Source organism: Geotrypetes seraphini, chromosome 8, assembly GCF_902459505.1.
Source record: "Geotrypetes seraphini chromosome 8, aGeoSer1.1, whole genome shotgun sequence".
In the NCBI taxonomy this organism is placed as follows: Eukaryota; Metazoa; Chordata; class Amphibia; order Gymnophiona; family Dermophiidae; genus Geotrypetes; species Geotrypetes seraphini.
Window position 1 is genome coordinate 192,615,804 of NC_047091.1, and position 21,966 is coordinate 192,637,769.

Consider the following 21,966-nt stretch of genomic DNA (forward strand, 5'->3'; position numbering starts at 1 on the left):
TCAAAGGGACCGACCTGGGGTGTGCCTGAATCAAAGGACGCTGTTACTGCAGGACCAGCTGTTTAACTCAGCAGCTTATAAGGACGGAATTCTGCTCCTAGAATTCAGAATCCTAGCCGGCTACAGGAACAGAAGCCACGAGGCTAAAGGGTCAGTCTCCCGTGTCCACTCACCTATCAATTGTATGGATTCTCCAATTGTGAAGGTGTTTGCCTGGGATACGGTGAAGGTATTTAATTCTTATCATATATATATATATGTATAATAAAGTGTTATTGTTTATGCTTTATATTGTCTGGGTGCTTTTCTGAGTGTTACTGATAATCCCACCTGTCAGAAATTAGTGGCATAACAGAAGCGAACCCAATTAAAAGTAAAAGAATAGAAATTGGCTTAACTGACAGTTCCAACTATTTATGAATGCTGTTCTATAATTACTAAACTCCCCCCACAGACAATTACTTCGTGTCCAGGAAGACCCGCAACTGCTCAGGTAGAAAAAATACATATTTAACCCCTGAGTGTTTCTCCATGAATTTACAGGAATAGGCGAAGAGGAAATTTGCACCCAAAGCTACTGTTTCAACTCTCATGACTAGAGATAATTTCCTGCGCTCCTGTATTTGTCTAGTAACATCTGGATAGATCCACACTTTTTTCCCCCAGGAATAAGACTTGAGAATTATGAAAATATTGTCTACTACTACTATTAATTATTTCTATAGCACTACCAGACGCATGCAGTGCTGTACAGTGTGACAGGGAAGCTCCTGTCACAGTGAAAACTACTGCTAAAACTCCCCAACATGCAGCACAGGGTCCTGTAAAACCCGGCATGGAGCCAGGACAGCTGGCTCAGCCAAAAGAATGCAAGAAAAGGCAGGTCCCAGCACAACTCAAGAGCCAGATGGGGAGGGCTCTGAAAACCACTAATTTCCCCTATCACTCCTTTCCCCAAGTCAGAGAGAAACCTGACACCAATTTGCAAAGGGGTGGAGTCAGACCCCAGAGTTTGCAAGCACAGAAGCCTCAAAGGCAAAGTCAGTTAGAGTGGAAAGGGGAGGACATAGCTGGCCCTGATTACAGAAGCCAAACGAATCATGGAGTTGCCAGCTCTCACAAGTTACCTAAACCCCAGCAGGACCGTGGTGCAGGAAGCCAGCTCATAAGGAGAGGCAGGATGACACTCGGGAGGTACAGTGACTGGCAGCTTAAACCCCAGGGAGAAGGGCTGGAAGTTTACCCCCATGGAAATGCTGCAGGAGATTTGGCAGACCTGCAGGGAGGGGGATGGGATGTAAAGCGGGGAATGGATATAGAAATGGAAAGCCAGGGTTCCCAAGAGGGTGAATGGGAAATGTATAGTGACCCTGGGGAGAGTATGTGTGGGGAAGATATGGACCTGGGAGGGTATAGTGTGTGAGAGTCCCAGTTGGTTTCATAAAGAAAGTTTTCTGTTTCCCTTTTGAACTTAAGCCAGTGCATGACTGCAGACAGGGCTGAGGCAGCCCTGCTTAATTAAGGGAGAAAGCTTGTGTGAATAAACCCCTATTCAGACTCCCTAGGAGCCGGAGATAACCAAGGAGGAGTGTGTGGCGCAGTGGTTGGATCTACAGCCTCAGCACCCTGGGGTTGTGGGTTCAAACCCCGCACTGCTCCTTGTGACTCTGGGCAAGTCACTTAATCCTCCATAGCCCCAGGTACGTTAGATAGATTGTGAGCCCACCGGGACAGAGAGGGGAAAATGCTTGAGTACCTGATTGTAAAAAAAACCGCTTAGACAACCTTGATAGGCGGTATATAAAATCCTAATAAACTTGAAGATAAGGGTCACTTTGGGTGGGCCTGGAGACCTCAAACTAAATGGGAGGCGTGGCCCGCACAGTCTGACAGGCAAGGCTGTGAAGGTTCCTTGGGGAGCAGGGTGGGTTAGAGCAAGAAACCAAGTTCACCTTGTTTGAATGTGGGACTATGAAAAAAGCTGATATGTGAAAATGCTGGCATGAGCCGTGATCAGCTATAAAACAATAAGTTGCTATAGTCTTGAGAGACTGATAAATCCCAGAGGAGATACGAGGCCGTGAGGGCACTGGACTAATGCAAAGTTTTGAATTTGAATTATATTCCTTTTGATTAAGATGGGCTATCCCGTTCTTCAGTTAAAGCCCATATGACTCACCTGGACTGAGCTATAACAGAGTCTAAGAAACCCATGGTGAATATTTTTCTTCCTATTTTTATTTGGGACACTAATAAACTTGATACTGTTTTCTAAGAAATCCGGTATCCAGGTTTTCCTTCCTACATCCATATAAAAGGCGTTTCAAAATTCTTGCTTGTGGTCCGAGCCGGGCTTTCCCTCATACTTGGAAACTGGCCCAGTCACAAAGAGAAAGAAAACAGTCCCTGTTCAAAAGAGCTTACAATCTAAACAGGCAAGACAGACAAACAAGATGTCATGGATACAGTTTGTTGGGGTATTTTTTAAATAATTTATTTATTTATAACTTTTCATTATTACATACCAAGTAAAACACTTGTACAGAAAGTGAGTTAGTAAGAATACAGCTTCATAAAGTGTAGAACACATTACACCTTAATACAGTTACAAAAAGAAACAAGAAAACCTTTTTTTTTTTAACTAACTCACTGAAGTCCTCAACCTGTGATTCCAAGATTACACATTGGCGAAAAAAAATAAAGGGGAAAATACAACAATATAGCAAGATGAGCTACAGATAGTACTGAGGTAGGAGCGGCTTCATTAACTATTGAGCACTTGAGTCATGGATACAGTTAAGGGGAACGGTTAATCAGCTGGCTTGGTTGGAGGGCAGAGGAGTAGGGTTAAGGATTGAAAGCTATATAAAAAAGATTTTCAGTCTGCTTTTAAACAAGGGAAGGGAAGGGGCCTGCGGATAAACTCAGGTAATTTATTCCAGGCATAGGGGACAGCTAGATGAAAGGAACAAAGTCTGGAATTGACAGTGGAGGAGAAGGGTAAAGTTAAGAGTGACATATATGAGGTTTGGAGTTCTCTGGGAGGTGCATAAAGAGAGAGAAGCGAGGAGAAATATTCAGGGGCAGCAGAAGGTCAGCAATAAAATCTTGAACTGTATGCCCCCTCCTCTCTGAGCACACTTCCCGGACCCTTTTCTCATAACCTAAAGTTATTATTATTATTATGTGATGGCAGATAGGGAGCCAGTGAAGTGACTTAAGGAGATGGGTAACATGAGCATAGTGAGGTTGGTAGAAGTTGAGTCGTGCTGCAGAGTTTTGCACAGATTGCAAGGTGGAGAGGTGACACTGAGGGATACCAGTTAGGAGTAGATTACAGTAATCTAAGTGTGAGGTTATGAGAGCTTGGACAAGGGTTCGGGAAGTGTGCTCAGAGAGGAGGGGGCAAATTTTGGTGATACTGAAGAGATAGAAGCGACAGGTCCTATCAGCTTTTTGGATATAAGTAGAAAATGAGAGGTCAGAATCGAAGACAACTCCAAGGTTGCGAGCAGAGGAGACTAGAACAATGACAGTATTATTTACAGAGATGGAGAAAGGAGGAGGAGGAGAAGAGGGTTTAGAAAGAAAGAGGAGCAGCTCAGTCTTGGACATATTTAGTTTCCGATGACGGCAGGACATCCAGGTAGTAATGTCAGCCAAACAAACTTTTTCTTGGACTTTAGGTGAAATTTCAGATGTAGAGAGGTAGAGCTGGGAGTCATCAGCATAAAGGTGATACTGGAAGCCATGGGAGGAGATTAGTGTAGCTCACTCGGAGCCTCGGATATTGAAGTTTCAAGAAAATCCGTAAGGTTCAAAGGTTCTCCAACATGAACGTCTTCTTCTGGAGTGGCTCCTATTTCCTTTTTTGTAGGAATATAATATATACAGTTAACTGGCGGAATATTATCTGGAGAATATTTTAGATCTTGAATCAAAAATTTTCTCAGCATTTCCATAGGAGTCACTCCAAATGATTTTGGAAAGTTCAGGAGACGCACATTAAGCCTACTGTTATAATTTTCTAGTTGTTCTACTTTTTCATTAAGCAATATTTTATCTTTAATAATTCCAATGGATGAAGATTGAAAATCTTCCACCTTTTCTTTAACTTGCTTAACCTCTAGTGCAAAATGTTGTTTGGTCCCTTCAAGTTTTTCTGCCAAAGTATTCACAGTACTCACAAGTGTTGTGATCTCTGGGGAAGATTTGGCAACGGAAGAATTCAGTTTTAAGAGAGCATTCCATATGAATGTAACATCCCTTTTGCTGAAAAAAAAACAACCGATGGTGAACTTGTTCATGGACACACTGCAACAAAAGGTAAACCACAGAAGTTAATTAAAAAATTAAAAGGATTAACCACAATTAAAAGGACTCCTGCAGATAAAGAGCTAATGTACTGCTTTCTTTAATAAAAAGTTTTGCAGTTGGTTAACAAGCACATACATACTGTCACATAACTCAAGGCATTGTACCTGCTACCTATGTATTTTCTTATCAAATTAAAGGTTTGTTGCTGATCCATGAGGCACTATAATATATTGTGAAATATCTTATTTTTTTCAAATTCTTTATTCATTTTTCCATCTTACATCAAGTACACAATATTACATCAATTAAAACTTGTATACATGGGGGCGTGGCTTCGACGCGCTGAGAGATGGCCACGTAGGAGATCGGCTCCGTGAAAGCAGGCAGTTTACTGAACTTTTAAGGGGAAAAAAATAAAGAGAATTTAAAAAGAAAAGGAGCATTACGATTGTTAAAATGGCATCGGGTTCGGGTAAAGGAAACAAAAGTGTGATGGCAAACGGATCAAGCGGAGGTAAAAGGTCAAAGCTGAAAGTGACTTCCCCTCAATCAGTTCCGTTGCCTGTGGAGGAGGTAGATAACAGATCTTTTGCGGGAAGTTCAAAAAGTACAAGAAATTGTGTTAGAGAACTCAAAATATATAAAAGAAGTTAGAGATGAGATAGCAGGGTTAAAAAGCAGAATGGATATAGTGGATTTGAAAATGAATACTCTAGAGAAAAAGGTGGAAAAAATGGAAGTGGAATCAGGGCAGTTTAAATAGGCTCAGAAAGAAATTGAAATATTAAAGAGAGATTTTGAAGATTTGTCCAACCGCGAGAGGAGGTGCAATTTAAGGGTTCTTGGTCTACCTGAAGGGGTAGAAAAAAATGATTCAGTCACGTTCATGACTAACTTTTTAATGAAGATTCTACCGATTAAAAGCAAATTTCAGTTGGAAGTGGAACGTGCACATAGGATCCCGACAAAAAGACTAACTGCACAAAAAGGACCAAGGCCAATGATTATAAAGTTGCTCAGATATCAGCAAGTAGCTGAGATATTAGCGTTGGCTAAGGAGAATAAAGATATAAAATGTCAGGACTCAAAAATATCAATAGTGCCTGATTTTGCAAGAGTGACAGCTCAAAAAAGGAAGATGTTGCTGGAAATGCGCCCAGTTGAGAGCTCTGGGTGCGAGATATGGATTAATATACCCAGCAGTCATGAAGGTTACGTATGAAAATAAAACTTATAGTTTTGAAGAGGCCAGTAAATCAAAAGAATTTATAGAAAAATGTGAAGTGCCAATGAACACATAAAAGGAAATGAAAGTAAATGATATATGTTATCTATTGAACATATTTTATTTGAAGAATACTGGTATTTTTTTTTTTTTAATGATGCTGGAGAGAAAAAAAGATTTGATAGACTATTCAGAATTTCAGTTAACAGTTTCAAATGACTTAAAAAAAAAAAAACCAACTCGACATTCTAAGGATTGCAATAACATGGTTTTGCCTGAAAGAGAAGGGGGCGCTGTGTGCTACAAGGAGTGAAACTGAGATATAAAATGAAAATGGTACATGCAGCCCTTAATGAAGAAAGGCAATGGGAATTAAAGAAATCTAAATGTTGTTGAGTAAGATTGGTGAATATGGCAAACTGAAATATAGAGTGTGAGTCTGTATGATACGACCTGCTCTTTGAAAGTTGCCATACGTTTGAAGGAAATCAACAACGAAGAGCAGAATTTAGAAGAAAAGAAGAGAATGAACATGGAAGACGGCTTTTGGAAGAAAATTGGATAGATTACTTTTGATGGGACAATGATATGTGATAGAATATTAAAAGCAATACACTAATGGAGTTTTTGGATACAAAAGTAGATATTGATAATATAGGATACAGAGATTTTATGGTTATTAAATGATTATAAAATAAGATTTACTCTCTGAGCATTTAACATATGAATATTTTAATATATAAGGGAGTATAGATGACATTGACATTATAAAATGAAAATTAATTAGTAAGTTATTACATAAGGGATATGAATTAATAAAGAATGTAATAATAAGTGTGAGTGGATAATGTGAATGGTGTGAATGTCTGAACAAGGTACTAGGATTTTGAGATATATAATAAACAAAATTAATGTTTAATTTATTCTTTTAGGATGTATTAGAGAATGTTCAGAGATACATGGGGTAAATAGAGAAATATTATATATTGCATAAGGTATATATATAAAATATAACAAGATACTTGTATAAGTTTAACATATATGATTAAACTGAAGTATTTCTTATATAGTTTAAGAAGTTTTAAGTTTTAAAGAAACTTAGAAAAGAAGTAAGTACTAATATTTTTATTTTATGGTAAGGTACTATTATATTATAGAATGGAAGAGTTATAAGACTAAAAATGTCTTGGTTCCAATAAGATGGATGTTGAATATAGTTAATATAAAGAATGGGTCTGATTTTGGATTGGAAAAAAAAAAAGTATTTAGGGAAAAATAAATATTACGGAAAAGAGATTTGGAATGTTATGAAATTTTATCCCTTTGCTTATGATGATTCTCTTTTTATTATAAAGGTTTTTTAAGTTAATTATTGAATGGGTTTAATTTGCCTGTGGGGAGTTTATCTTTTGCTTGGCCACCATGGGCGTTTCGAAGTTTGCATTTATTTTGGGGAGAGAAGGGGTGGGAATGAGGGAGGAGATATTGGGGGGGGGGGGAAGAATGAGGATTTAAGGGTTGGTGTAAGTTTTTGGTATGAGGAAAAAGTTTATATTTTATTTTTGAGATGGATATATTTGTATAATAAATTTCATTTATATAATGGGTTTTAAAATTTTCTCCTTGAACGTAAATGGCCTCAATCACCCAATAAAAAGGAAAAAGGTATTGTCATATATTAAGCAACAGAATATAGATATTTGTTTTCTACAGGAGACACATTTGTCTGGTTCAGAATCCATGAAGCTGTCAGGTAATTGGATAAAAAAGTGTTTATTTGCACCAGCGATTAAAAAAAAAAAAAAAAAAAAAGGCAGGAGTAGCAATCTTGATTAACAAAAAATGTTCGGCAACATTTAATATGGTTAAGGCAGATCCTCTAGGAAGGTGGGTACTTGTTGACATGAGCATGGGTAATAAATACTATAATGGCGTTATTAAATATATATGCCCCTAATTCGAATCAAAGTGAATTCTTTAAATCTCTATAACAATTAGTATTACCACTGGCTGCTACTAATTTAGTGGTGGCGGGGGATTTTAATGCTGTTATAGATCCAATAATGGATAAAAAAACCTAGTAGAATTATGAAATCAATGGGTTTAGATAATTTAATACAATCATGTAATTTAAAAGATATATGGCGTATTCTTCATTTTAATGATCGGAATTTACATTTTGTTCGCATGTTCATCAATCATTTTCAAGAATTTATTATATTTTTGTTTCAGATCAGATGTTACAGCAAGTTGAAAAAGCTGCCATAGAACCAATAGTAATATCAGATCATGGTGGTATATAGAAGTAAATTTAGTAGATCAAGATAATTCCAAACCTGTATGGAGGTTTGATAATGCATTGCTTGCTGATTCTAAATTCTGTACAGAATTTCAGGTCAAAATTAATGAATATTTTATACTTAATGATTTAGAGGAAATATCGACTGAAATTTTGTGGGATGCTTTCAAAGCAACTATGAGAGGACAAATTATTTCATATTCTGCATATAATAAGAAACAGCTAAGAAAGCAGTTTGTAAGCTTGGAAAAAGAGATTAAAAATTTAGAATTACAATTGGTTAACAAGTGGGAACAGGCTACATTTCAAATATTGTTAAAAAAATGTGAATATAATGAGGTTTCCTCTAGGGTAGTAAGGAAGGACATTTTTGCTCAGCAAGCATTGTATTATGGTAGTTCAAATAAGGCTGGAAGATTATTGGCAAATTATTTAAAAGCAAAGGAAAGAGAAAATAGGCATAATTAAAGATGATTTAGGGAATTCTCAGATTGAAAATATATTAAAACAATTTTTGAATTATAAGTCCCTTTATTGTTCTGAGTCTTATGCAAATAAAGAGAAAGATGGGTTGGATTTTTTGAGTTTAGTTGAAGGTCCTAAGGTTCCTGATCATATAAAAAGAAGTTTAGATGAACCTATATCACTAAAAGAGTTACAAACAGCATTTAAGTCCCTTAGAGTTGGGACTGCTCCAGGTGGGGATGGATTTACGGTAGAGTTTTATAAAGAATTTCAAATTTCCCTTTTACCATATTTGTTAAAATTATATCAGAATCAACTGAATAAAGGTTGTATATCAGGCACTATGGCAGAATTTTTAACTATTGTTTTGCCAAAGCCAAATAGAGATCCAACATTGGTTTCAAATTACAGGCCTATTTCTTTAATAAATGTAGATGGTAAATTATTAGCTAAGATTTTAGCATTAAGATTGGCTAAAGCTCTTCCGCATATAATAGGTATGCATCAAACTGGATTTGTTGCTCAAAGACACTCTTCCAATAATACTAGATTGGCATTTCAGATGTATTATTTAACAAAACAAATTAATGACCCGGCTTTTTCGGTATCATTAGATGCTGAGAAAGCTTTTGATTGTGTAGAATGGAAATTCATGTATCAAGCTATGGAATGGTTTGGTATTGGTTCCGGAATTGTACAAATGATTCAAGCACTGTATTGCTCCCCGACTGCTCGTTTATATATAAATAATAATTTTTCGGATGCTTTTAAATTGCAGAGGGGGGTTAGACAGGGTTGTCCGGTATCTCATTTGCTTTTTGATATAGTACTTGAACCCTTGTTATTAGCTATTCGACAGGCAAGGGACATACAGGGTATTCCATGTGCGGGAGTGGATTATAAAGTATCCGCTTATGCGGATGATATTTTGCTTCATTTGAGAAATCCGGAAACAACAATTCCATGTCTACTTGAAGTAATTGATACATTTGGAAAATTCTCAGGACACAAAATAAATTGGACTAAATCGGAAATTTTACCTTTAAATGTGTATTGTACAAAAGGTATATTTGATTCTTTTCCTTTTATTTGGAAAGAAGATGGAATAAAATACTTAGGCATTTGGTTGAAAAATACTCTCGAAGAGACAATGAGAGTAAATGAAAAATTTTTATTACAAAAAGTAACAGAGTTGTGTGAGCAATGGAATCCTTTGTATTTGTCATGGTGGGGAAGAGTTCAAACTGTTAAAATGATGATTCTGCCTGTGGTTTGTTACCAATTGGGCATGATACCAGTGTTTTTTCAGGGGTCTTTCTATAAAAAGTTAAATAGTATTCTGGTTAAATTTATTTGGCTGGGTAAAATTGCAAGAGTTGCTCTAGTGTCTCTTAAAGGCCAATTAAGGAGGGTGGGGTAAATTTCCCCAATTTTTATAGGTATCACCAATCCTATATCATGCGCAAAGGTATGTATTGGGTCCTCCCAGAGCTTTTGGAACAACTGCCAGACTGGTTATGGGTTGAGAGGTCGCTTATATTCCCACTTAGACTTGATCTTCTGCTCAGTATAAAGATGCCTAGAATACATAAGGACAATAGAGTATTAATGGATACTTGGAAAACATTAAGATTTGTAGACAAATTAACTCCTGAGTCTATTGGAAAATCTACACATCAATCTATTTGGGTAAACTCCAAGATACAAATAGGCGGGTTTAAGGTTGTCTGGAAAGATTGGATTAAAGCAGATATAAGATCCTTAAATGAAGTTATTCATAATGGTAAACTGCTTGATTTTTCACAATTGCAACATAAATATGGTCTAAATAAAAAACAAAGTTATAAATGGTTGCAGTTGAAGCAGGCTATTCAGGTAGGGTTCCCTGAATGGAAATCTTTAAATAATCATTATAGCTTAGAATTCCTATGTTTCCAGGCAGATTTTCTGGGACACCAGGTCGCAAAGTGGTATAAAATTTTATCTAATTATTTGAATAAGAAACCTAAAAATGGATTAAGAGATATTTGGAGCATTGAGATTACATAGTGTACTTGGATTTCAGTAAAGCTTTTGACAGTGTCCCACACCGTAGACTATTGCACAAGATGAAATCGATGGGGTTAGGTGAGAAACTAACTGCATGGGTCAACGATTGGCTGAGTGGAAGACTTAAGTGACTTGACCCGAGGGCTTCAGGGTAAAGTAGCACTGTTCGCCGATGACGCCAAACTATGTAATATAGTAAGTGAAAGCATTCTCAAGGATAATATGATGCAGGATCTGATCACGTTGGAAAACTGGTCCTCGACATGGCAGCTGGGCTTCAACGCTAAGAAATGTAAGGTCATGCATCTTGGTACCAGAAATTCATGCAGAACTTATACCTTGAATGGAGAAACACTGGCTAGGACTTCAGAAGAATGGGACTTAGGAGTAATCATCAGTGAAGACATGAAGGTTGCCAAACAAGTTGAGAAGGCCTCATCCAAGGCAAGGCAAATGATGGGATGTATCAAAAGAAGTTTCGTTAGCCGCAAACCTGAAGTCATAATGCCACTTTACAGAACCATGGTGAGACCTCACCTGGAATACTATGTGCAATTCTGGAGGCCACATTACCGTAAAGATGTGCTTCGAGCTGAGTCGATCCAGCGGATGGCCACTAGGATGGTCTCCGGACTCAAGGGTCTCTCATACAAAGAAAGACTGGGCAAATTACAGCTCTACACTCTAGAGGAGCGTAGGGAAAGGGGTGACATGATTGAGACATTTAAGTACATCATAGGTCATGTCGAAGTGGAAAACGACATTCTTTCCCAAGGGACCCTCGGTCATAAGGGGGCACCCGCTCAAACTCAGAGGAGGGAAATTTAATGGTGACACCAGGAAGTATTTTTTCACAGAAAGGGTGGTAGATCGCTGGAACAGACTTCCGGTGCAGGTGGTCGAGGCCACCAACGTGCTCGACTTTAAGAATAAATGGGATATCCACGTGGGATCCCTACGAGAGTTAAGGAACTAGATCATCAGCATTCAGACTTAATGGGGTGGGTCAGTAGTGTGGGAAGACTTGGTGGGCTGTGGCCCTTTTCTGCCGTCATCTTTCTTTTTATGTTTCTATGTTTCTAAGCACCATATTAATGTATCTCAATGGCCACGTATTTGGTCTTGGAGAATTAAAGGTACGATGTCGGCATCTATTAGGCAAACATGGTTTTTCTTGTTGCATAGAGCATTCTGGACCTCTACTAGATTACAAAAATTAGATTGCTCTAAGTCTAATAGGTGCTGGCATTGTAAAATTGAAATTGGAATTTTAGATCATCTTTTATTTTATTGTCCATGTATTCAGGCATTTTGGTTATCAATCTGGGATCAAGTTAATCTTTTAATGGAAAATCATGTGACATTGTCATATGATACAGTTCTATTTGGAATGTGTATGAGATCTAAAAGCCAAATATCTGCAGCAAATAAGCTTCTGATGATCCTTACAGGTGTGGATACAACAAATAACACTTAATTGGAAGAATTGTTCTAGACTAAATTACAGCTTCTGGTGGAACTCAGTGTGTCAACTGTACAAAATGGAAAGGTTAATTGCAGTACAAAATGGTTATTTTAATAGATTTCAGGATGTGTGGGGGCCAATAATAAAATATTATAATGATTAATGTTAATTTATTATTCTTTTTCCTTATGAGATAATTGAAGGAAGGGAGGGGTGGGGGAATTAGGGAGAATTGCATATATATATTGCATATTTTTAAATGATTAATGTACATATGAATTTTATTATTTGTGTATGGTTATGGGAGGGGGTGGGATATAAAGCTTTTAGATACATATTGTGATGGAATTTTCAAGTGATAATGTATTATGATAGTTTGTATTTAATGTACACTTGATGTATGTATTAAAATGAATAAAGATTTGGAAAAAAACAAACACCTTGTATACATCACTTGAATTTCTTTCTAATATCATCTTAAATACATAAATTTATACCCTTTCCACCCACCCTTCCCACAAATATTTTAATCAAAAATATCATATAAATATTATATTCTTATCTATTGATTAAACCTTTAATATAACTTGATTAAACCTTTAATAGAACTTTATACTATCCCCCCTCCCCCCCTATGTATAAATGTACTTTCAGTGGAAAATGGTGTCTAATCATTGCAATAATTTGTCAATGGCCCCCAAATCTTTGTAAAATTATTATAATTCCCTTTTTGTATGGCAATTATTCTTTCCATTTTATAAATGTGGCACAACGAATTCCACCAGAATATATAGTTAAGTCTACTGTAATTCTTCCAATTACTGGTGATATGTTGCATGGCGACTCCTGTCAATTTAATTTAATTTAATTCTTATATACCGCTAATAACCGTGAGGTTTCTAAGCGGTTTACAAAAATGATGCATTAAAGATACAATAAATAAAAACTAAATAAATAAGATAGGTATTTGGAAATTCCCTAACTGTCCCAAAGGCTCACAATCTAACTAAAGTACCTGAAGAAACAGTATGAAAAATAAAAATAAAAAGACAGGTAGAGATAGAGATAGAAATTAAATATTCCAACAAGTAATGAATAAACAATTTAAAGATAGAATTAAAATAATAATTAAAGTAAACAAAATAGAGATAAAAATAAGCTTAGAGAGAAACAGAAACACACTCCAAAAAAGCATCAAGATCTTTGACTTGTAATTATTATGATCATTTAACACCAGATCTTAAATGCCTTTCCGGAATACATCATATCCTTATCCCTCTCCCTCTCCCTCTCCATACCCACCTCTATCTCCACCCCAATTCACTTCAACCACCATTCCCTTTCTATTCTTTAACTGCCATCAACCCCAGTTCCGATGGCTTTCATCTGGGTCCCGAGTTTCCTCCAAGAACAGGCGACATCTCTGGCAAGGTAATCTCTACCGCTGCCGCACATGATGCGAGATCCTCAGAGGTAGACCCTTCGGAATGGGGGAGGAGTGAAGATGGTGTCGGGTACCCTGCTGGAACGGGCTCCCGAACCGACCGTTGGTCTGAGCATCGGATTGCAGCTCTCCTCTGTCGGCTCTCCCCTGATGGAATGGGGGAGGGGTGTAGATGATGCTAGGTGCCCTGCTGGAAAGGGCTCCCGATCTGGCCGTTGGTGCCGAGCGCCGTCAGCGCTGCTCCTCCCGTAGTTCTCTCCCCTGCTGGAACGGGGGAGGGGTATAGATGATGCTAGGTGCCCTGCTGGAAAGGGCTCCCGATCTGGCCACTAGTGAAACTGGCAGTTGGTGTTTATTATTACTTGATGAAATTTGACTTTTTGCTCTCATTGACATCCCGAACAGAATTGTATCATATGATAAAGCTACATGGTTTTCTAGTAAACAATTAATTTGAGACCAAATTGATTTCCAAAAGGCCTTGATACAGGGACAATAGAATATTAAATGTGAAATATTATCTAACACTTGTAAAAAATGTGTGGGCTGAGCAGCTCTGAGGTCCATGGGTACCAGTGCTTAACCATTCCTTCCCTTGGCTAAAATACATTTCACTAAAAAATGCAATCTGCCTTTTTTAGCACTGGCCCGGGTGAATAAAATAAGGTTGAAAATTATCTCAGACTATGATTTTTCTAGGCAATTTCCTAACAAGTCAACACTTGCAAGTCCTTCTCATTCACCAACACAGGCAATTTTTGCTATCAATATTCCCTTAAGATTTTCTGCACAAAATCATTATTAAAGAGGGCTGTGCTGGGAATGGTCTCCACAGGTTAGATAGCCAGCACAACATTCAACACCATCACTGCATGCAGCTCAATCTGCGCAGATGACACCACTGGGATGGATGACTAACAGTGCAAGTTTTGTGCATTCTGGTTTGTCTAGGTATGTGTGGCTGAATACATGGAGAATGTTAAGCAGATGATGTCTTTTACTTAACTTTCAATTCTCTAACCTAGCTGAATATGGACTCCTTGGTTCTTCACGCACCATTCAGGATGGAGATCAAGCATGCCACTAATATCTTACAGTTTAGAAAGGGTGTAAAGAGAGTATTTATAGATATCTCAGTTTAAGAATGATCATGGTATTTAACTGGGTGGTGGTTGTAATTTTGAAAATAGATTTATAGTTATTTTAATTTCAGTATGGTTTATTTGTGTGTTGGTAATGGGATTTTATATAACTGTTTGTTTTTTTGTAATTTTATTATGCATGTTTTGTTATAACCCGCACAGAACTGTGGGATGTTGCAGGATATAAGCTTTTTAAATAAAGAAATAAAATAAATATACAGAATCCATCACCCTGCAACCCTTTATGTATTTATTGCCTTTTTGAAGGAATTCACCCAAGGTGGTAAACAGCAAGGATAAGTCAAAAATAAGGAACAGACAATTACAGCAGTAAAAATATTCAAATTACAATACAAAGTATAGCATAAATGTTACATTACAATGTCAATACAATATGCGATAAAACATTTTAATAGACAGCATAGGATATAAGCAAAGACAGAATGTATAGATAGATAAGATAGAGTAACAGAGGTAAGAAAATATCACATCCAAGCATTGTGGTGATCTAAATACCAAAATCAGAAATCATTTTGCCTAAAAATACAGCCTTGTAGGTCTGCCCACCTCACTGCATGCTGTGGTCACAATCAATTTGCTGCTACTGACAAAGCTGGCTTCTGGGCATTTGCAACCTGCTAGTAGAAACATGGCTACCACATGGTCTGCAGTATCATTTGGCTGAGCTTCTTTTATTCATTCTTGCCCCTCTTCTAGATAAGTTGTGTGCAATACTATTATTTCAAACTCTGCGCCCGCAACTAGAATATGACAGCAGACAAGGCCTGTAAGGACCATTCAGCCCATTCACGAGACTTTGTTGGCTTCAAATCAGGAAAATGGAGAATCTGCATACTGTGACCATGTTATTTTGCAAGAAATCAGTTTATTAAAGAAAAAAGAGAATTAGGAAGGATACAGGCCTGGTTTCTGTCTCGCTGACACAGGTGCCAACAGGGCAGCTCTTCAGGGATGGTGTTTTATTGTATATTACCGCATACGTCGCTGCAAGGGTGTGGGCCCTACAGTTTTCTTATGGCTCTTGGGGGGCCCTTGGCCTGCACTCAGGTCAGCAACATTCTTTTTGTTTCTGTGCTCCATCTCCAGGTACCTAATGAAGTGGTCATGCTCCCGGGCCCAACGGCTGTTCTTTTTCTGCAGATTGCTCAGGAAGCGCTTCTTCAGACTGTCATGGAATATCTCTGTCTTCTTTTTTAGATCTTCTTCATGTTTTTCCTTTAAATTGTAAAACAAAGAATAAAAAAAAAATCTAATTTTTCTGGGAAAGGAAATGCTGATTACAGAAGAATCACAGTACGGTACTCTCTCTTTAATCATAAACCTCTCTTTTCACTCAAACTGATTCCTGTATCTAATATAATAAAGCTCTAGCGCGCATGCACACTCCCACCTGCGTGCGCCGGTTTTCCGTGAGCTGTAGGTCTCTTGCAGGTAGGAGTGCGCATGTGCGCCTAGCTGTGCCAGTGGCCTGCCTGCTCTCCACCTCGCGCAGTCCGGAGTTTATTTTAAAAGAACACGCCACGACAGCTCCTCCCACGAGCCACTCCTGTGTCGGAGAAGGCTTCCGACAAAGGCGCGATCGTGAGAGAAGACACCCAGCACCCTCAAACCCAAAAATGTGTCAACGGGACCGCGGGAAGGGAAGGGGCGGGGCAGCAAGGGACGAAGGGAGCCACGGCGCTATTCTGTTGGCTCCCACACACAACCTACTCCTCCCACGGCCCGGACAACGAACTCCACAGATGCAGTGTGGCCAAACCAGTTCCCCGTGGCCCAGCAGAGGCCCCGTGCCAAAGTGCATCGGCAAACGATGCAGAAGCCAGCTCCCCCGGAGCCCAAATCCCAACAGCGCCAGACGGAAATAGATAAGGTAAAGGGGAAATGGGATCTTGAATATGGTTAGTTAAAAGCAGGACTGGACAGGGAGGGAAGTAAAAGCAAGGGAGAAGGGCTACTGCTGGACAGGGGGAGCAGGGAAAGGGTACTACTGGACAGGGGGAGGTAGAAGCAAGTGAGAAGGGCTACTGCTGGACAGGGGGAGCAGGGAAAGGGTACTACTGGACGGGGGGAGGTAAAAGCAAGGGAGAAGGGCTACTGCTGGACAGGGGGAGCAGGGAAAGGGGTGCCGCTGGACAGGGGGGAGAGAAAGAAAAAAAAGAAAGAAAGAAAGAAAAGAAAAGCCTAAGTCTGCACATAAATTCTAGCACCCGTTAATCTAACGGGCTTAAACACTAGTAATGTTATGTTCTGCTTTAATAAATCCTCTTTATAACAAAAGTTTGCAAGTGCTGGAGCTGCCTGTGCAGCATCTGTTCTGTGGTGGACTGGTATATACTGTATGTGAGCAAAGTTTACACTGCTCTATCTCCTTTCCATGTTTTTCTTCCTTCCGCTGGGTTCCTTTTAACTCTCCTCCTTCCCCACTAGTCCTCTATCTCCCCTGCTCTTGGATGCCTCTCATTCTCTAGCCTCCTTTCTCTTCTTCTTTTTCATCCCTCTCTTTTTGTTTTTCTAGGTTCTTCTCCCCTGTCCTTGAATTCCTCTCTTCCTTTTAGGTTCTTTTTCATCCCTCTATTTTCCTGTTTCCCCAGGTTCATCTTCATCTTCCCTGCCCTTAGATTCCTCTCTCTAACCTGCTTTTCTTAATTTTTTTTTCACCCTTCACTTTTCCTGTTTTCTCAGATTGCTCATCTTTCCTGCTCAATGAAATGATAATATTATAGTTATTTTTCTTATGCTTTTCTTATGCACTTTAGTTTTTAATTAGTTCTTCCTTCTCCTATGTTTTCTGCTATATACTCTAGTCTTAATTATATGTGAACCAAGTCGAGATCCACTGGGAGATGACCTGGTATATAAATCAAAGATTAGATTAGATTATTTACCCCTTGTCCCTACAGCTTCATATTACTTTCTTGGAGCCCACAGGTGAACAGAGGTGAAGATCCATATAGGTTTCAGACCAAAGAAAGAGGATCCAAAAGAAATTAAAAAAACAACTAAGAAATATCCAAAAATTTTTCATTAATGAATTAATTCAACATAAAACCAGACAAGGCCACGATTTGATGGTCTTCATCAGGGGTACAACTAAGTAATGGAAGAAAGGGATAATCAAATAAAAAAAAAGTAACTGTAAAGCATCAAATATAGGAGAACACACATATATAGTATATAAAAATATATAAAGTATTTTAAATGTTAACATTAAAACTCTCATTAGTATCAAAAATTATAAAACAATTTCAAATCACAACAAATACTAAAAAAAAAAAAAAAAAAAAAAAGCAAATGAAAGAATTAAACTAGTATGATTAACGTCCAGAATTTATATTAAGATACTTATGTGGAGGGGGTCGCGTGTTGCCATGCCACGGAGCAGCAAGGTTGGGCGGGCAGCCCTTCAGAATCTATACATTAAATGCCAGATTTCAAATCAATAAGACATTATTCTAAGCCTCTACTGCTTTCTTATCACTTGATCAACATATCCATTACAAATTGGCCCCTTATAGCATTCAAAACAACTAAAAAAGACAAAGACAAACAGCATCAGGCAGACTTGAAAATGACGGCGCCATCTTCGCCCCCAATGTATACCATCAGCTCGGCCTGGATAGTGGAGATAACTGCTGAGGTAACAGCTGTTGTCAAGGCAGCATTGGATAAAAAGCTCCAACAACTTTATGATTGGGCGGAAGAGACACATGAGAGGAATGTTAGCCTGACCTTGGAGCTAGATGCGGGCCTTCAGAGAACGTCGGAGGTAGAAGACCATACAAACCAGTTGGAACAATTTCAAGTGGCCCTCCAGAAGACAGTGCAGGACTTAGAACACAAATTGGACGATTTGGAAAATTGTTCAAGACGTAACAACTTGAGATTAGTGGGACTGCCTGAAACAATCTTAGATAAAGAACTCTTGGCATTTTTGGAGAACTGGATTCCCTCTACTTTAGCCCTTGAGAGCTCCTTCACTTCATTTCAAATTGTAAGGGCCCACCGCTTGGGATCTCTTAGGGAGGACATGGCACGGCCACGTGTAGTGATCTTTCGAGTCTTCAATTTCCAACATAAACAGCGCATTTTACAAGCTGTGAAATCCGGAAAACTTTGTCTTACCAGAACAAACCAGTGCTCTGTTTTCATGAACATCAGATCCGTTTTGCGTTGCTATATTCTGCTAAATTGCATATTTCGCATGATGTCCAAACTCATTTTTTTGACCAGGTTACAGATGCCTAGCATTTCTGTGATTCTATAATGATGGCTTCGAAGATTCCATGAAGATTTTATTGGCAGAAGATCCTTTTCCTATTCCTGGTGTCTTAATAGGGCGATACCAGTAAACATAATACTTCCATCTGGTACTGGTATATAACATAGTGTAAGGGAGGAAAGGGAATAGGGGGAAAACTGGACAGGAGAGGTGGGAACACCATAGACAGAACCTGGGGAGATTAGGGATGCACATACAGAGGGTTTGAAACTAGACAGAACAGATAGAGACAAAGAGGAAATGATGGTGGACATGGAGGGAGAAGAAATATCAAATTGGCCAGAGACCCTGGAAAGATTAGAAGATGAGACTCAGGGGTGAGGGAAAAGTGTAGAAGATGAATGTAACTACAGGAGGGTTTAGGGGAACAGAGCAGAAGATGACTGGAAACTGGTGATTGAGTTGGGGAAATGTCGGATCATGAAGGGGGGGGAAGAAATGGAAGAAGCTATACTAAAACTAAACTAAACCTTAGGCTTATATACCGCATCTTCTCTATAAAAATAGAGCTCGGTACAGTTTACAGAAATTAAAAAGAATACATACAATCAGAATAAGGATAATATAGAGGGAAGCAAAGTTTACAATTTTGCAAAAAGCCAAGTTTTCAAATGTTTTTGGAATAGTTGAAGAAAGCCCAGATCACGCAACTGGACAAGAAAATTATTCCAGAGCTCAGTAATTTTGAAAAGAAGAGACTTTCCGAATTTACCAGTATAGATGAAGCCTTTCAGTGTAGGAAAAGATAATTTGAGTTTTTGAGTAGATCTGGTAATCTCAGATCTTGTAGAATTCCAAAATAGAGGAAGTAAGGAAGAAAAGATAAGAACATAAGAATAGCCTTACTGGGTCAGAAGGAAGGAAAGATAAGAACATAAGAATAGCCCTACTGGGTCAGACCAATGGTCCATCAAGCCCAGTAGCCCAGTCTCACGGTGGCCAATCTAGGTCACTAGTACCTGGACAAAACCCAAGTTGTAGCAATATTCCATGCTACCAATAAAGAGCAAGCAGTGGCTTCCCCCTTGTCTTTCTCAATAACAGACTATGGACTTTTCTTCCAGGAACTTGTCCAAACTTTTCTTAAAACCAGCTACGCTATCCGCTCTTACCACGTCCTCTGGCAACATGTTCCAGAGCTTAATTATTCTCCAAGTGAAAAAAAATTTCCTCCTATTGGTTTTAAAAGTATTTCCGTGTAACTTCTATGTGTGTCCCCTAGTCTTTGTAATTTTTGACGGAGCGAAAAATCAATCCACTTGTACCCGTTCTAATCCACTCAGGATTTTGTAGACTTCAGTCATATCTCCCTTTAGCCGTCTCTTTCCAAGCTGAAGAGCCATAACTGTTTTAGTCTTTCCTCATATGAGAGGAGTTCCATCCCCTTTACCATCTTAGTTGCTCTTCTTTGAAACTTTTTTTGAGATAAGGAGACCAGAATTGAACACAGTACTCCAAATGAGGTCACACCATGGAGCGATACAGGGGCATTATGACATTCTTAGTCTTGTTAACCATCCCTTTTTTAATAATTCCCAGCAGACACATTTAATAATAATAATAACAGTTTATATATTGCAGGACCGTGAAGTTCTATGCGGTTTACAATGATTAAAAGGTATTACAGATTGAGTGGAATAAACAAAATAGACAGAAATGCTAGACCAGGGAGAAAGGAGGGAGGGAGGAAGTATAGGAGATCCAGAGCATGGAGGAGGAGGAAGAGATGGAAGGGAAGGAGAAGAGCGGGATGCCAGAGCATGGAGGGATGGAAGGGAAGGAGACAGAGATGCCAGACCTGAGGAAAGAAGGGAGAGAGGAAGGAAAAGGAAAGAGAGGAGATACAGAGCTGAAATGAATCATGTACAAGGAGAGAGGGGGCATAGGATAGACAGTTTATGGAAGCAGCATAGAAAAAGGGAAGATGCCATATGTAAGGTAGACAGTGGATGGAAGAGAGAGAGAGGGCGGACAGTGGATGGAAGGGGCAGAGAGAGGACAGATGCATAGAAGGGAGAGAGAGGACAGACACTGAATGGAAAGAAGAGAGTGAAGAGAAGATGATTAAAGGAGAAACAACAAAAAAAATTTTTTTTTATTGCTTTAGATTTAGAATAAAGTAGTAGTATAGCCGCGGAGTTGAGGGGATGGAGACAAAAAAGAAAGATGCCAGACCTCCAGGGGAGGGACAGGAAATGGAAGGAGAGGTCAGAGATGGAAGATGGATGGTGAGCAAGGAGAAAGAAGAAAACGTCAAATGTGCAGGAGACCCTGGCAAGAGAGTTATCAGAAGACAAATAGAAACCAGAGCCTGGGACCAACATGATTTGAATAATGACCAGACAACAAAAGGTAGAAAAATAATTTGATTTTCTGTTTTGTGATCATAAACCTCTCTTTTCACTCAAACTGATTCCTGTATCTAATATAATAAAGCTCTAGCCGCGCATGTTGTGTATCCTGCCAGTGTTGGTGTTAGACAGCAAGCGTGAGCTAGGACCTAACAGAGGGAGGAAAAGACTTTTTTGTTTTTTTATTTTGTTTACACCACAGCGCCAGCATGGGTAGGAGATGGCAAAAGGGGTGGAGGGGTGAAGAGGCTACAAAATAATCCATCAGGATGTTTGAAAACACACCCAATTGGGCAGGAAAAGCAAATTAAATAAATAAATCGATTCAATAGACTGAATTGAATCGAATAATTTTTCCATGGATCGGGCAGCATTAGTAGGATCCATTTGCCAGTGGTCCACAATGTAGAAATGATCTCTGAGCTAGAAGAAAGTGAAGAAGAACCAGTGATAGATGAGTGCATGGAATGCAATGAGAATGTGTCTGTTAGTACAAGAGACAGTACACCCAAACAGGAGATTCCACCCCCTCAAGGTATAACAAAGAAAACCAAAAGAGGCGACCTGTGGTACTCAATCTTTCTGTTTAGTGGATGCATGGCATTGTTCTCAGTTGATCGGCTTTTAAAGGTTATCCTTTTAAACCACAATTATTCATTTAGATTTAGATTGTTCATTATAAGAGGACAATTGCAAATAAAGTGCATTGCATTGAGGATAAGACCCCTGAGGCAGACCATACGGCCGAAACATGTACATGTCGGGTCTTGAATTAATAAAAAGCTTGAGCCCTAAGGTCTTTTGTTTTTCTTAGTATAAACAATAGTACAGAAATGTTATGGGAGCCAGATGAAGATACAGGAGAGTTGCCTTAAACCTGGTATGATTGTTGGTTTCCCTTAAAAGCTG

At 38.7% G+C, this 21,966-nt stretch overlaps 1 protein-coding gene and 1 long non-coding RNA gene across 2 annotated transcripts in view; one reads left to right on the forward strand and one right to left on the reverse strand.

The window, feature by feature from the left end:
• Positions 1–1,078: 1,078 nt before the first annotated feature.
• The window catches only part of LOC117365400, a 54,926-nt gene continuing 34,038 nt past the window's right edge, over positions 1,079–21,966 (forward strand). Inside the window, exon 1 of the long non-coding RNA XR_004540408.1 lies at positions 1,079–1,194. This is a non-coding gene — a long non-coding RNA (uncharacterized LOC117365400). The remainder of the gene's footprint in view (positions 1,195–21,966) is intronic.
• Positions 14,634–21,966, reverse strand: part of C8H5orf52 (chromosome 8 C5orf52 homolog) — an 84,650-nt gene continuing 77,317 nt past the window's right edge. Inside the window, exon 3 of the mRNA XM_033955799.1 lies at positions 14,634–15,642. Coding sequence (XP_033811690.1) covers positions 15,397–15,642 — 246 coding nt within the window. The 3' untranslated portion in view covers positions 14,634–15,396. The remainder of the gene's footprint in view (positions 15,643–21,966) is intronic.